General features: G+C 36.4%; 1 protein-coding gene across 1 annotated transcript in view; it reads left to right on the top strand.

Annotated features, from left to right (window-relative positions):
• Positions 1 to 391: 391 nt before the first annotated feature.
• Positions 392 to 17674, top strand: part of slc17a6b (solute carrier family 17 member 6b) — a 28935-nt gene continuing 11652 nt past the window's right edge. Inside the window, exons 1-7 of the mRNA XM_007246901.4 lie at positions 392 to 1293; positions 3552 to 3807; positions 4394 to 4512; positions 6451 to 6565; positions 8133 to 8220; positions 9925 to 10011; positions 13639 to 13781. Of these exons, the coding sequence (XP_007246963.2) occupies positions 1208 to 1293; positions 3552 to 3807; positions 4394 to 4512; positions 6451 to 6565; positions 8133 to 8220; positions 9925 to 10011; positions 13639 to 13781 (894 nt within the window). The 5' untranslated portion in view covers positions 392 to 1207. The remainder of the gene's footprint in view (positions 1294 to 3551; positions 3808 to 4393; positions 4513 to 6450; positions 6566 to 8132; positions 8221 to 9924; positions 10012 to 13638; positions 13782 to 17674) is intronic.

Genomic DNA, 17674 nt, shown 5'->3' with positions numbered 1-17674 from the left:
TCAGGCCTCTCCGGATTCTAGCAAGGTGGTGTGGAGCTACTTTGAACGGTGGGAAAATGTATCATGTTTACTACATGTTTAAGTTGAGATATTACTTATATAACACACTTACAGTACGTGTGTTGCTATAACGTCTATATTCTAGGTCTACTCGCTTTCTAAAGCATTCATGGGGAGGCGTTTTGTCGAATCATTAATTAATGCATTTTTTGCAGTCAGAAGCATGCTCCTGGAGACACATTCATGCGCGCGGTGCTCCCTCGGTTTCCATAGCACCGCCCCCAGGAGGCTCCCGTGGCCTTTGCTATATAAAACAACCAATAGGAGGTGAAGAGGAATGGCTGTTGATATTGTGCGATATAATATCAGGGCTCATGGATGCTTGACTTGAACTAATGTTGGTTTATTTCTTTGTTTTGTATTATTTTTTAATCATCCAAAAAATTACATGGACGCAAATAAGCGATGTTTAAAGTTTAAAGTCCCCCAAGCTAAACGTGAATGTATCCCACCCTGTCTAACCCCTCCCCATCCAGCCGACCGTCTGCTAGATTGACGAGTAATGGTGGTGGGGGGTGGGGGGGGTCCGCCTAGCGGGCAGCGGCACCACCACGCGCCGCTGCGCTGATGCACGAGGCTGGTCGCTGACCTTGGTGCTGAAGAAAAAGACTCCAGAGAAGCGGCGCGAGCGGCTTTAAAACTTCTAGCCTCGGTGCATCCGATTGTTCATATAGTGGTCGAATCTTGTTTTGAGCGTTTCGATTATTCGACTTTTTTTTTTTTGTATTTTTAATTCTCTCTTCTGAAGCAAATATCAGATCTGCGCGTGCACACAGAGATACCGAGATGGGAACTCCCGCGAGCGCCAGGAGCGAGCTGTTCTTCATCACTAAGAAGACAGAACCACGCCACTTCTGATTTTTTATATATCAATTCAGGCGTTTTTTTATCTTCTTCCTTCCAGCGAGCCTCGTCCTTTTCTGAAGACCAGTCAGTCGAACCGTCGGTTCGGTTTTGCCTTCGATCTTCTGATCTTCGGATCTTCTCTCACATCTGCACGCGCCCTGCACGACATGTCCGACCAGCTCGCTACGTGAGATGCCTCTATAACGCCAAAAACAAGAAAAACAACCAAAAAAAAGAGAGAGAGAAATAGAGAGAAAGGAGCGAAAACAAAAGCGCAGCGGGGGATTATTACAATCTGAACATGGATACTCCGAAGGAGCCCGGTTTTACCCCGAGTAAAGAGGGTCTGAGGCAGCTGGCGGGGAAGACCCTCGGACATGTCTACAAGTAAGATAAGATAATGCATTTGGTTTTTATTGAGCGCGTAAAATATATAGTTATATTATAGTTATAGCCTATACCTATATATGTCTATGTGTTGTTGTTTATAGAGAGAGTATATATATGTAGATCACAGGCAGTCCAAGTCATAAATATATATAACATTTTTGGTTTACCTCATATGATATTCGAAGGCTGTGGTTTGACGCTGCAAAATATGCATATAAACGGTTCTGTGTAAATATTTATATTTATACACGTATCTGTATATGTACTAAAAATCCTTAAAATAGTAACTGCGTACTGACCATAAAAGATCCTGAAAATTCCAAATCCTCTCTTCCTAGAGAACATCCTGAGGGTACTTTAATAATTCACCCTTGATAAAAATATAATTTGATAATAAGAGCTGGCTTTCCTTCCAGTAAATATGTCTAAAGCTGTTATTAGATTTTTAAAATAAATAATAAAAGAAACAAGCAGTGTTCAGTATTCCGGTTTTAATTCTCATGACTTCACGATTAATCAGTCATTCAGAAATTTGCCCCAGAAGAGAAATCCGACTAAATATTTGTTTTATTCGTTTTCCTACTGAATCACTGCATATTTCACTGTGCTTCCTCAAACCACAGCCATCGAATGACACCAGTCAGAGCAGAATTGTGTTTCCTCTATCATCCAGCTGTTCAGCAGACCACTAGCATTCCTCCAGATTATTGCGTCCTATTAATAATTCATAAAACGGGAGAATGTGTAATATGATGCAATGCAGCGCAAACGAAAAGAGCCTGGATGTGTTTTATGAACGAAAGTTCCGTTTTGAAATCGAATTTAAAATCAAAACGCTTTTATTACAACGAAAAAAACTAAATCCGATTTATTTCCTCCTTCAATGTTTAATACATTAATACACTTATATACGAAGCCTTGGTTTATATAAACGTCACTAGGCTAGTTTCAATACACTTCAAATATATTTATAGATATATCTCCACGCTTTTCGGGGGGAATCTCCTCTGCTCGAGCTGCTTGAATGCAGATGAGGGTGAAGGTGAGAGAAATGCTGCAATGCGGTAGAGTTGAGGAGAATATCAGGCCTGTAACTCTGTTACATACACACTATTAAATTGATCATACAATTTTCCACAACACGCACAATTACTGACATTTTACTGATACACTGTTTGACTTTTTAAAAATTAATTACATCAGCAGAATTTATGTGGAGCTGCTTGTGGCCTAAAAGGGTTTGTGTAGCTTTCCACCTGTTCATATTCAAATAGGTACTAAATAATTACACAATAATATTAATAAGAAAAAGAAAAATCATAATTGACACACATTTACTAAGAAAAATATACTGTACATTTTATACTATAGTACAGAATTGGGGTTTTGTATATCAAGGGTTTAATAACATAAGCAAAAAATATTTTAGCTATCTAATGTTTTTTAATAGTACTCAAAATAAGGTATGTTTTTGATTCGTATTGATGGTTGATGGTTAACTCCGTTTGATACCATTTAGACCCATTTTCAAAATGGTTTCCGCCAACCCGGAAAACTCTTGCAGCATCCCTCCATAATTCTTTGGCTTGCCGTATTTTTAAATAATGTAAAACCATAACATTTGCTAAAGATTCAATGGTGATCCAATTAATTGTATTGTACTGTATTGTGTTGCAAACAAACAAACAAACAAACAAACAAATAAATAAATAAATAAATAGTGCTGGTGATACTCTGAACCTGCTCATAACCTGAATCAATGCCAAAAATAGATCAGGCACAGACACTTCTGTACACGTCTGTACATTATCTCCTCTAATAAAATCGACTAAATATTTATATGATTAAAACGATTTTATATATTAAACTTGAATTATTTATCCCAATTAGTTGTTGCTATAGAATTTGTCTCGTATAAATATGATATGAGCTTCTATATATTTGATAGTTGGGTTGTTTAAAAAATAAATAAAGAAAAAATACAGTGCAGCGTAGCATACATGATAAATATCCTAATCAATTGTTGTTAACTTTTAAGCGTATAAAGCGTATTTTGTTTTTGTTAGTGTTTTGATTTTTTTTTGTACAGTGTGTACATTTTTAACAGCTGCTTTTACACAGCACAATGTCTGTGTTTAATCCCAAACTAAATTAATGTAAATGATTTTTTTAAGCAAAAAAAAAGTTCTGGTTCTATTTAAATTCGTTCTGTATAAATTTTAGTTCATTAATTAATGTATGTATTTGGTGTGCAGGGCGATGGAGAGGCGCCAGAAGCCCGGGGAGAGTATCGAGCTGACGGAGGACGGACGTCCCGCCCAGAGAAGCGAGCGAAAGACGCCTCTGTGCGACTGCACGTGCTTCGGGCTCCCGCGCCGCTACATCATCGCCATCATGAGCGGCCTGGGCTTCTGCATCTCTTTCGGCATCCGCTGCAATCTGGGCGTGGCCATCGTCAGCATGGTCAACAACAGCACCATCCACGAAAACGGCAAAATCATCATCAAAGAGGTACGCGAGCTGGAGTGCGCTCGTGCGTGTGTGCTTTGGCGTGAATGCATCCCTGGATTTATTTATTTATTTTTCATAAGGGGGTGGTTACGTCACGGGGTGTTTCCCTTCCTTACCACCCCTCCCCCTCTCCAGTAGCTCCACCCCTTTGGTGCGGGTATTCACACACATCTAGGTTACTACTGTATAATAGATATATTCGTAGCCACTAAGCTATAAGCACCTGTACAGATAGATATGTCTATACACTCGGTAACGCTAATTCGTTTGGAATAATTCGTGTTTTGTTTTTTTTAGATAGACCTCCTTTAAAAAAACTGGAAATGCATTTTATAGCATTATAATAAAATGAAAAAAAAAAAAATACATTTGTGGCTTCAAATAAAATCGTATTTATTTATTTTTTAACCAACATTGTTAACGTTAAATACACAACAATGAACGAACAAAGCAACGCCATGAGCAAGCACCACAATATTCTCCTCCATAAGCCTTTTGTCTTGTTCGTGCAGTTATTTAATACATTTCAAGTATATCACAGTGTGTGTTTTGAGTTTTAAGCTGTGCTGTATGTATTCTCTTGCAGAAAGCTAAATTTAACTGGGACCCTGAGACCGTGGGGATGATTCACGGCTCATTTTTCTGGGGGTATATTGTTACCCAAATCCCCGGGGGCTACATATCCTCCAGATTAGCGGCCAACAGGTACGCAGCGCTTAATTTACTCATTTATTTATATCCACTGTGTTTTTATGTGCAGGCGAATGTGATGCTATTGGTGCATTGTTTGTGATTATATTTGACATAGTGTGTCCAAGTGGTAGATAAGTTTTTTTTATTGGTTTATTAGTGGTTTATTATAGTATTTTAAGAGGAACTAACCTAAGCGCGGTAAGATGGCACACCGTGGCACAAGGTTGAAATGTGGTTGAAATATGATTAGAGTGTCTGTTGTTGTGTCGACGTTGAAACAACGTGATGGAAATGTATTGTTAATACTCTGTTAACCATAGGAATTTCTACTTTTAGTGAGCTATGGTTTATTGAAGGTTGAACGTAAGACGTTGAAACAACGTTGCCATATCAACGTTGATTCATTTTTCAAAACAACACCAAATCCAACTTTGATTCAACCTTAACATCAACGTTGATCAACGTTGATTCAACGTTGATTCAACGTCAAAATGCCAGCTGTTTTTTAGCTTTCTTTCTTTGTTCTTAAAAACAGATAATGGTCAAATAAATTATCAAATTTATTAACATGCGCAGAGGATGCTGAATTTTAATTTTGTGCTTTTATGACTAGGGCTCAGCACAATTTTTTGTCCATTTGCGAATAAAAATATATATATATTGTGTAGCTTGTGTGTATATTTATAGTCTTTAGCTATGCTATAATCTTCCATGATTAAGGAAGGAAAGTGCTCGGCAGTGGTCTTGGCTTCGTCTGAGCTTTGGGCTTCGGCCACCTGTTAATGAGCTCCCTGGGGGAACCCGGTCTGGGGATTGGTGGGTGAGGGGGAGGGAGGGTTAAAGGCCTGTCTCGTGCTCCGTATGTTACACATGGTGCTCTGTGGGGTGGGTGGAGACAGGTTGTCTCGACTGCCAAGAAATTACAAATATTACTCATTACTAGAGGAAGAGCATGCTGGAGATTCATTGTTGCTGAGGAAAGGACGGCTCGGATTTTAACCATGTTATTGTCGTGAATTAGCGTTATGCTGAAAACGTTATAGGACTTGTTCCTTCTGCATCCCTACCTCCAATGGCCACCTCCCACTGTTTATACTTTATGGGTTTTAATTAGATTAGAATGTATTAGTTCATATTAAACATATATTTTTTTTATTTAAATGAAAGCCAACAATAACAACAAAGCACCAAATCTTTACTTACGCAATTTAAAAATATCTGCTAATTTAGCGATAATCTACATACTTTCTCAGATAGCAAAAGTATGTTGAATCAACGTTAATTTTTCCATCTCTAATGCAGTGGAAAAATGTTGATCTGCGACGTCAAAATTGATTTATTTATTAGTGCATTTTGATCTTAGTTTGATTCAACATTGGTTTACTTTCATTCATTCATGTATAAATTGTTTGTGTTCTTGCAGTGTAGAAAGGAACATTTAAATAACAACAATAATGATAATAAGTATAGTTTATATTATAACTATTATTATTAATATTTGTAGGCAGCACCATTCGTACCTTTTTTAAAGCACAGCTAGTGGAGATTCAGCGCTCCAACCATTTAAAGCTTTAAAAAGAACATCAGAGTTACAACAATAATCGATGCCTATAAAAATGTTAAATATTAACGTTTAATGATTGTTTTTCCATAATTAATGTTTATTCAATGTTCTTTTCTATCAAGCTATATATATATATATATATATATATATATATATATATATATATATATATATATATATATATATATATATATATATATATATATATATATACCTTAAGATACTGAGATACTGTAGCCTACAAATAGAAAACGAATTATGTTAGCATAAAGAAAGAATACCCTATATTTATATACAATATGCTGTTTAATATCTATATACTGTAAAAAAAAATCATTTCGCGCTATTGTGGCTAACTGTGAGCTGTGTGTTTATGTGTTATTCAGAGTTTTTGGGGCGGCCATCGTTCTTACCTCGACCCTCAACATGTTCATCCCCTCAGCTGCCCGGGTCCATTACGGTTGCGTCATCTTCGTGAGGATATTACAGGGGCTGGTGGAGGTAAAGAGGTGGAGTTTTACTACTACTTAAAGCTTACAGTGGTCTGTTTGTTAGTAGAAATATAGTTAAAAGATGGAGTTAGAGTATGGAGTATTTAATTAGATAATACCTCGTGTACATGTAAAGGGACAGTTCGTTTATTCTGTGATTACACCAGAAAAAACCGTGGCCCTTGGACCTATATAGAAAACATAATATATTAAAAGGGAAATAATCCATGTCTTCAAGCTTAACATATTCACTGCCTAGTTGGCAAAATAAAAACACTTATTACATATTTATACAATTATAGGTGCAATCAGTTTCTTAAAAAAAACATGAATATCACCGCTGTTCAATAAAAACAAGCATCTCCATTTTTTGTCAATTTGTAGTAATTTTACATAATTTGAACAGACAAACTGTCTCTTAAACTCTACCAAAATTTCTTGATTAACTGACCAATAGAAATACTTATTTCTATTTTATAAATAGAGTTTATAAATAAACTCTTTTTACATTGATTTTGAATTTAAAGTTTAGATTTTTTTTCTCTCTTCCCTGTATTGCTGTTTTTTTTTGGAGATACTTGTTTTTCATTGAACAGAAAGGACAAGTAGTCTACTATAAAGAAAATACACTTGTATAGCTAATTCCTTAAAAGAAAGTGACGATTGACGATATTTTACTATCAATCAGCCAACGGCTATTCGCAATATGTGTGTTGCAAACCTTAATATATTGCCAAAGCCAAATATAGATATCTAATAGATAAATATATCTGATTGATCCTCTGATATGGTGGTGTGTAAATTGGGTGGTGTGTAAATTGTTTTTTCGAAAACACAAAGGACCAAAATTATATAGTAGGCTAGGACAATGAAACTGCAATTTGAAACTGTCATTTCCATTCATATTATACGGAATTCTTACATTATTTTTATAGGTGTTGCATCAAAAGGTTTGGATATAGCTTTGTATGCCATTTTTAGACAGACCTGCATTGATCTGATGGTCTGATGACTTAATTGGATTTGCTAGAGTGTGTTAGATCTGTTGGGCTGTTAAAAGACACTGAGCTCAGCTATCATAAATGATACTGGATCTGTTTTATGGAACATTTCCCTATTGTTGTGCTCTGTTGAGGCTCTAAAATCCAATGAAGGCATGAACATGCTTTATGTTCCATCAAAAATGCCTTTAGCTCACAAGTTAGGTTGGTTAAGGTTTGAGATTCGGCTATGGTTCACTAGGGTTTGTGCTGGACAGTATTCTATTTGGCATTTGTAGAGTAGACTGATAAAAAATAGTTTTGAATTTAAATGAACAAAGCATTTAATGGCTATTTATTGTCTAAAATGCAAAAAATGCTGATTTGATGCCTTGCCGCCCACACTTTCTGGCTTAGAAGGCAGTTTAGTGATGAAGGTCTTTGCATTTGAAGAAAAGAAAATAGTTGGTACTATTATGTACTCATTGATAGCTATTAGCACTTTCACCCAATAAAAAAATAGTAGAAAGCTGCTGAACTTCAGTATCTTTTGTTGCAGACACAGCCTTTGATTAGAATATTCTCTTTGTTTGACAGGGAGTGACCTACCCAGCCTGCCATGGAATCTGGAGTAAATGGGCTCCACCTCTGGAGAGGAGTCGTTTGGCCACCACTTCCTTCTGTGGTAAGCATAGAGAAAACCTATAGGAATTGCTTTCATTCATTTTATTAAATTATTTATGGGTTTTTATAGATTTGCATACTGATTTTGCTCTGTATAATGGTACCTGGTGGTTCTTGTTTAAGGACCTTCTTGTTATATAAGTGTGAAGATCCTAGAAAGATAAAAAGCCTCCAATGCAAGAACTGTATAGGAACCTTTATGTTAAAAAAAATAGATGTATTTACAATGTATATTTTGTTATCAATTCCATTAGATATGCTATTAAGAAGGAGACCAGCCACTGGGTTGAATGATGAATGGGATTTGTCATAATGCTCAACATGGCTTCTGTTTACGGATAAAGTCCTGCCCTTTAACATAAAGACCCAATGAATTTGCTGGTTATGTAGTGAGCAATATATGGTCAACATACTAGTAAGTACAGCTCCACTCGATGTGGCGATTAATAACACCAGATATTTTAAATATTGGTCGCTCCTTATTTAAAGAGATGCAAGGTTGGTCTTGCATGACTGGAGAGAAGTGCCTGATGGCGTTGCAAAGGTGGTCACTGCGTGAACAGACTTAAAGATTTTGATCTATCTCAATATAAATGTATAATTCTATGTACTACTAATACTCTACTAACAAGAGTATCCACCAATCATATTATTTAGGCTAGTTTTATGTTACAGAACAGCATATGTTGGTTCATAGACTGTAAATTCTATGTACAAAAGTTTGTGGACACCAATTCTAATGAGCTTAACTACTTATGTTGCACCCATATGACACTGATTGCTGACTTGGCTTAGTCAGTCCCTGTATGAATGAATTTGCCAGTAGAATATAGAACAGGAGCAGGTAAACATTAATAAATTGCCACCATGTCTAGTGCTAGGCATGGGTTAAAGGCTGCTTTATCCAATATTTTGTACTTTAGAATGAAGAGATGAATAGGTGATCATCCAATCCAACATTCTGACCTCGCTAATGCACATCCAAAAAAAGACTAACCTGTGAAGTAAAAACAGTTACACCAAAAAAACAGGAAAAACTCTTTTTTATGCTGTTAATTTTGGAAGAAACACTACACTTATCTTTTATAACATGCTTTATTTTGTGCATGCATTTACCTGAGAAGCATAGCATGTGTAAACAAGTTCACTGGTGTTGCATTTACCATCTCCAAGGTTACCTTTCCCTGAGGGAAGGTTCAGTGAGTTCACTTGGCATGAATGAAGGAGCATTTTCCTAGACCAGCCCACTACACTCAAAGCTACTCTTATTTCTCTCATTACTAAACCATTGCTATTTATCATTCCTGTTTGTTGTGAATACGTTTTATGCAAGGGGAGGCAGCAGTTCGTGATTGGCTAGTCTTTATGTACTTTGGATACTATAGACAGTCCACAACTTAATATTAGACTCAGGTTTAAATTTGAGCTGTTTCACAGGCCCACACACAGAATGATCTACCAGGAAATGTCCTGGAACTCCCTGTGGCCAGCCCATCCCTGGGCTCTACCAGTCACATCTGCAGTATTCACAAGAGCTTGGGTTGATTCTCCTTCCTGTCTGACTTCCACTTCTTTCTTTCTTTCTTTCTTTCTTTCTTTCTTTCTTTCTTTCTTTCTTTCTTTCTTTATTTCTTTCTTTCTTTCTTTCTTTCTTTCTTTCTTTCTTTCTTTCTTTCTTTGTTTCTTTCTTTCTTTCTTTCTTTAGGTTCCTATGCTGGAGCTGTCATCGCTATGCCTCTGGCTGGAATCCTGGTGCAGTACACTGGCTGGTCCTCTGTATTTTATGTCTATGGTGAGTTTTCACAGATGGCACCTGAACTTCAGCACCCTTTTTACACAGGTTTTCTAATCGTGTGGGAACCAGTGTCTACATATTGTACGCTTCAGTGGATTATGGACTGGTGAATTTGTATTGTAACTTCATTTATGTAAGATGTCAGACATATACAGTAATGTGAACCCATTCTTTTTTGTGAATATCTTTTATATATATTTTATTTTTAATATATACATATATAATATTTTTTTGTACAAAATACAAGTTGCAACATACAGAAGCAAGTAAATGTTTAAAAACATAGTACACAAGATTCAAATTCTGCAAAAAAAACCCCAACATATTTTGCATACATACCCCCCACCCCTCAACAGGGCAAAAGAACATTTTACATAAATACATATATACATAGACCTACATATCTACATACATACACACCAGCATCCCTGACAATTGGAACCCTTTCAAGCAACAGCTTTTATTCAGTGTCCTCTGTAATGGGCCCAGTTTCTATACTGTGGGAAGCACAGGATCATGGGAGGGCCTCATTTATTTATTTCTTCATTTACATAAATCCACATAAAAATGAACACAGCGAATCAGCTACAAGACTCATATTCATTCAATTACAATTTTTAAATACCACAAAAAAAATACTGTATTATATATACTGTAGTAGTATAGTAACGAAACTACCAATTTTAGGCATTTTAATACTGTATATACTTTTTATACTCTTTGATCATACTCAAGCTTGAAATGTGAGAAGTGTGATGTGTGTACTCAGATAGACAGTATTTGCATAGAGCAGCATCAGTCTGGCCAAACTGTCCATCGCCTCTATGTAATGTACTGTACAGCCTGAGTGTGTGCAGCAGAGTGGTATCAGTATTATGGATTTGGTTTCTAACACTCCATTGATTTTTCCTCTACTGTTTCCACGAGTTTGTCCTCTGTGCTGACACTGTACGTTTCAGTCATAGGCTCAGTGAAACACTAATAATTTATTAATTTCATTGAAGTTACGTAAGTGTTTCCAGCAGAAATACAGCCCGGAACTCTGTTTATGTTGACAAAAACAGATATACACTGCCTGGCCAAAAATGAATATTTAGTGAATATTTTGTTGGACCACCTTAAGCTTTGATTGCGGCACACATTCACTGTGCCATTGTTTTATAAGCTTCTGCAATGTCACTGTCACGAATATGACCCAGGCAGGGAGACGAGGAGGCGGACACAGGTGCAGGTAAGGGAAAGATGAATGATTTAATAAATAAATAACAAATAAACAATGAAACAAGTAAACACGTAACAAAGATAAATGAATAATCAAAAACCAAAACAAACGAGTGAAACTAGAGAACATAAACCTAAACAAACAAGAGGTACTAGTGATAAACAAGAAACAAACGCTGGAAAAATAAACTAGGAATAAACAAGAGAGAGAGACTAATGATAAATAAACAAGGAGGCTATAAAACTAGACAGGATGAACTTAAACAGGGCAAGGGAATAAACTAGGGATATATATACAAGAAAATAAAACAAGAAACTAAACTAGACAGAGGATGAATACACTAAACAGGGAAATGGAGTAAACTATGGAAACTAGAAACAAACAGAGATAAACACTAAACAAGGACCTAGGGCAATGACTAAAGAAACACTGAGAGGCTAAGAAACACAGAGAGAAACAGAGAAACGCAGAGAGACAGACAACGGGGGACAGTGCAAAGACCGACAGAGGACAAGTAACAGAGGAAGTCTATTTAAGGAAACAAGAAGCACTCTAGGATTGGAAACACCTGGGGAAGGGGCGGAGCTACAAATGAGACACAGGTGGAAATCTACTAAGACGGGAGACACAGGGGAGCACAGGTCACGTGGGGAAGACACACAGAGACACGAGACAGGGCTAAGACCTGACAGTCACAACATTTATTATTATTTCAATCCAGTGTTGCATTATTTTTCATCAAGATCTTGCAGCAGCATTGATTATGGTAAATCCTTCTCCTGCACATCCCAAAGATTCTCAATGAGGTTAAGGTCTGGACTCTGTGGTGAACTCTCTCAATCCATGTGTGAAAATGAGGATCTCATGCTCCCTGATTCACTCTTTCACAATTCCTCATCTTTTACAATTTTTTCATCTTGGAATATGGCCGTGTCATCAGGGAAGAAATATAAAAAACATTGATGGAATGATCTGGTCTATATTCAGTATATTCAGGTAGTCAGCTGACCTCATTCTTTCAGCACATACTGTTGCTGAACCTAAACCTGCAGACCAACTGCAGCATCAACCAACCCCACATCATTTACTTACTTAAATCCAGTTAAATCCACTTAGTTTTCTCACAACCTCAGACATAAATTGTCCTGTGGTGTGACATTACATTACAGTCAAAATAGTACTTTTAGTTATGAATTTCATTTGGAAGCTTACCCTATGTAACTGACCTTGCACATTTTGCTGAGTGAAAATACAGTATTTAACATTATTTATTGATTTTCTTAATGTAGAGCCATCACACTGCAGAACTAAGAAAAAGGTTAACTGTTTGAAAATGTGAAATTTGTAAAATTAAAATGACATCCATGCATTCACATCACAGCCAAATATTTGAGGGACTTTCTGGTTCCCTCTTGACTAAAGAACCTCTATATTTGACCAATAAACAAAGCCTATTTAAACCTGATCATCCATGTCACACCACAGGACAACATTTACAAACTCAGTACAAAACCTTATTTACTGTGATAATTAGGAATGTAAGAGTCTTGTTCATTTTAAAGCCTTATATTGGTAAAGTAAACCTGTTTAAAATTATGGCAAATGTGATGATAAATAGTTCAGGTGTTACTGATTTAGTCTATAAGTGTTAATACATCATACTTTTACTTTTCATGGTACGTCACACCACAGGACATTTAGCTTGTTTACCTTAAAATAAAACAAAAATGCAATATCAGAAGTTTTTCATGTATGAGTAAACACTACTCCAAACCCAACTAACAATGTTTGTTCAGTAGAACGTTTTCTGAAAGTTATATTTACTGTTGTAAGAATCAGTTTAATCTGTTAAGTTTACTGGATGTTCTTAGAAACTTTTTTTATTTAATGTTTCTAAATGTTCTAGTTTAATTCATTTCTGCAACATTACTTGTCTCATGCTTGTCACAATGCTTTAAATTGTAGTTTTTGGAATGTTATCAATTTACTGTGTTACCAATTTACTGCTTAATGGTAATGCTTTGCATTATTACACAGTAAAGTTGCCAGTGTTAAATCAACATTGGTAGTGTTAAATTAACAATGACAGTGTAAAAATGAACACTAACAGTGTTGATCTTACACTGGTGAATTTACTGTGTATGTCTTACATTATCAAAACATTCCTGGAACATTATTTCTGTAACATCACAGGCTAACCTTACTGAAACCTTTTCGAAACGTTGGTAAACATTCTCATAATGTTCATTATGCATTCTATCCTTGTGCATTACTGACACAAGGTTTTGCAGGAAAAAAATATTGTTCATCCAAATATACATATTTTTACTTGACTACAATAAAATCCGGTATCAAGTTACCCAGCCTTACATGACTTTCTTTCTCTCTCTTGCTCATTTCAGGGTGTTTTGGTCTTGTATGGTACATGTTCTGGATCCTCGTGTCGTATGAGAGTCCAGCAGAGCACCCGACCATCACTGATGAAGAGCGCTGCTACATAGAGGAGAGCATCGGAGAGAGTGCTAAGCTGCTGGGCCCTGCAGAGGTGAGGAGCGCTGCAGCCGATGGTCAATCCAGTTGCTAATTGATTATGCAGACAGAAAACCAAGCAATCCTTGTACAAAAATCATTATGAAGATAGTGAGTGAGAACACAGTGCTGATTTATCTGTGATATGGTACAAGCAGTGGTCATCTCACGTCTGCAATGCCCTACTAACTGGCCTCTTGGCCTGTGTAGTAAAACCACTCCAGATGATCCAGAATGCAGCAGCACGTCTGGTCTTCAACCAGCCAAAACGGGCACATGTCACCCCGCTGCTCATTGAGCTCCATTGGCTACCAGTTGATGCTCACATCAAATTCAAAGCTCTTACAATCGCCTACAAGGTGATGACAGAACAGCTCCTTCCTACCTGCACTCGCTCCTGAAGGCTTACGCTACCTCCCGGCCGCTGCGCTCCTCCAATGAACGTCGCCTCGCTTTGCCAAACATTCACACAAAGCAATCCAGACTGTTCTCATACAGAGTTCCCCAATGGTGGAATAAACTACCTTCCACTACCAGATCAGGAGAATCTCTCGCTATCTTTAAAAAACTCCTGAAGACAGAGCTCTTCAAAGTGCACTTACTCTCTTAACACCTCTAACTAACTACCTTCTACTACCAGATCAGGAGAATCTCTCACTATCTTTAAGAAACTCCTGAAGACAGAGCTCTTCAAAGAGCACTTACTCTCCTAACACCTCTAACTAACTACCTTCTACTACTATCTATCTATCTATCTATCTATCTATCTATCTATCTATCTATCTATCTATCTATCTATCTATCTATCTAGAGTAATATAACTAGATTGTACACATCATATGCAATGACATAGATGTTTAAAATTATACCTAAAGTTGAACCGAATAAGCTAAATGGTGTTAGGCACTTTAGCAGTTTGGCACTTAGTGTTCTTTCTTTGGTTCTGAGGCCAAAAAAGTTTGTGTGAGTGACGCAGAATCTGAGAGATTTTAATCTTAAAAGTTCTGAGCTTTCCCAAATCGATTTCTTTGATGAAGAGGATGGCGCTAATCCTTCATCCTGCTTGTTTTGATCTTCGCTCCCCTGAGTTTTCTTTCTCTCTCCTTTATATCTCTCGCCTTCACTCATGCTTAAATTACTGTAATGAGCAAGTCTTCCTCACTCTTACAGTAAACCTCAGGGGATTTGTGTTCTGCTTGGCTAAAGGAAATGACGGTTCCTGTGCATCTCAGACAGGATAATACACACTGTGCGTTTAATGTTTAAGCTCTTGTCTTGTATGTTTTATTACGAACAGTAAAGTCCTCCCTTGGTTGTCTGGCTTAAGTATAATTTTAATGAGAGTGTATAGCTAACTGTGGACAAAGTACAAAAACCCTGTTGCACTTTTACTGTACATTCCAGATTAAGTTTTTGTTTCTTAGTTTGGGTGAAAGTAGTTAAGTAGTATATCTTATAATATATTTGTTCTGTACAATTTTTGAGTGAAAATAAATGAGAAGCACCATGAACATATATATGACTATGCAAAGAGATTTAAGCTCTAAGATAATTTTAACAACCTACATATTTATTTGTAGTTTATATAGGAAACAACTACATGCAAAAGTTTAGACACCCTTGGTTAATCCTTGGTTAAAATGTCTGTCACGTGGACCAGACACATAGCAGATACAAACAAATTTTATTTACAAGGGGGCTAGGCTTACAAGAGTGGTAAGGGACAGGCAGGGACTGTAACAGTAAAGCAGCAAATATAAACAACATACCAGAGTGTAGTCAGGCAAAACAGGGTCATACACGGTAAAACCAGCACTAAGGAGGCAAAGACTAAAGAGGAGAGAAAAATACATAAATAGGTCGGCAACAGAAATAAACGATAGAAAGCGATAGAAAGTCAAAAGTTGAAAACAAAAACAAGTTGGTAACAAAAGCAATAAACATAGGAAACATGTTGTAGAATAGCTAGATAACTAGATTCAACACACTGGGACAGATAGAAAAAAACAGAGGTTTATATATACAAAACAGACCAGGTGCAAACAATCAGTAACTGGGGGAGCGTGATCAGCAGAGTCAAGGAAAGTCCAGTGTGAGTGCATGATGGGAGTTAGAGTCTTTGTTTTGTGGTTCGATGTCCAGAGCATGCAGACTGACAGCATCAGGACTGCCAATTTGCATTTAATTATATATGTTAACAATGCATTTAAGCAATGCATTTGATTTAAAATGTACCAAAATAGGAAGTGAGGTATTGTAGTTAATAAGCTCGAATTATTATTATTATTGCCATAGCTATGGCAGGTCTATATATGATGAATGATCAAATCATATTTGATGTTTGACAATCAAGTCAAACAAACTAGCCAGTGAATAGTTTAATGTTAGCAGTTTTATGATCTATTTGATTTAATTTTACAATATTTGTTTTAGATTAAATGAAGATTTTAAAGAAATAGGGCTGACTTCTGAAAAATGAATTTAAACATTTTAAACAAGTAAATATTCATATATGCCACAGTATTGGTTTAAAAAGTAGTGTACTTAATTAGAATAGAGGAAAACATCTCCAGTTATGAAAACAAAAGGAAAAAATACAGATATTTCATGTAAAGCACAAAAATTACCATCTCAAATCAGTCATTAAAGACTATCAGTGCTCTACAGTATAGTACTGTAGAAATGTGGCCTTTAATGGGACTGACTCACAAGTGTCTTATTTGTTGTTCATTTTGAGATGTAGAAGCATTTTGTCTGGGCAAACATTGCTGCCATTTGAAACCCCGGCTTTTACCTAAATGTCACCGTCGCCCAGGGAGCTGGAGGTGTTGAGATTTAGCATATAAATATTAACTGGATTTTAAATATATTTTCTATCAAATCTAATTTTTAGTTTTATTATACTTGGCGGTGCTATACAGTTTTAACTATACATATTTCATTATTGTTCTTAATCTATTAGTCAGTTTCCTGAACAGGGATTAAGCATAGATCTGGAAATTTAAATACATTTCAAGGGTTTTAACAGGAAGGGCAGAAGGTTTCTTCATCTGTAATTGTAATAACAGCTTCTATTCATCTGAGAAAACCTTTTACACTAGATTTTGGAACATCTGCTGTTAGGGTTTGATTGCATTTAGAGAAGGAATGCAATGAAAGAGGTAAAAAAAAAGGTTAAATTGAATATTGTCGCTGTCCAATGAAAAACAAGTATCTCCAAAACAGCCACTTTTTTATGGGAAAGAGAAAAAGCCTTTTAAACTTTAAATGGAAGTCAATGCAAAAAGAGTTTATTTTAGGACAGTGTAAGGGACAGTTTGCCTGTTTAAATTATGTAGTAAACAAAAAATTGAGATAGTTGTTTTTAATGAACAGCAATGATATGTTAGCCATATTGTATAAAGAACATAAAACGAATTGTTTTTTAACAATTAGCTTTGCACTAAAATCCCTGGTTTAGTTTGTAAAAGTAGGTTTCATATGTTATGCAAATTAGCATCAAACATCCAAATCCAAATTGTGAAGTAGTTCATTCTGAGCCAAACAATCAAAGTGATTGATAAGGCAAAGGGCAATAAACTGCACTGTAGCGCCCCCTTGATGCCAAACATGGCGATGGTTGAGCATCTTGAGTAGTGGGAGGGTTTACTACTAGTTGATCAAATTTCGTGTCTTGGCAGATAACGGTTTCCTCTGCACAATCCAATCTGTTTTATCAGAGAACTGGAAAAACACAGAACAAGAAAACCCTACTGTACTGATGGTGGGTGACTATGTCCCATCTAACAAATTAGTGCCCATTCCATCAGTCCATTTCAACATCCAGCTTGTGTTTTGCCTGGTGCTCTTAGATGGTTAGCTTAGCATGGCTGAGCCACCTAACTAACACCAATTCTTCAAGTATGTATC

Source organism: Astyanax mexicanus, chromosome 23 (assembly GCF_023375975.1).
Source record: "Astyanax mexicanus isolate ESR-SI-001 chromosome 23, AstMex3_surface, whole genome shotgun sequence".
Taxonomy (NCBI): domain Eukaryota; kingdom Metazoa; phylum Chordata; class Actinopteri; order Characiformes; family Acestrorhamphidae; genus Astyanax; species Astyanax mexicanus.
This window is presented reverse-complemented; position numbering and strand designations above follow the sequence as displayed.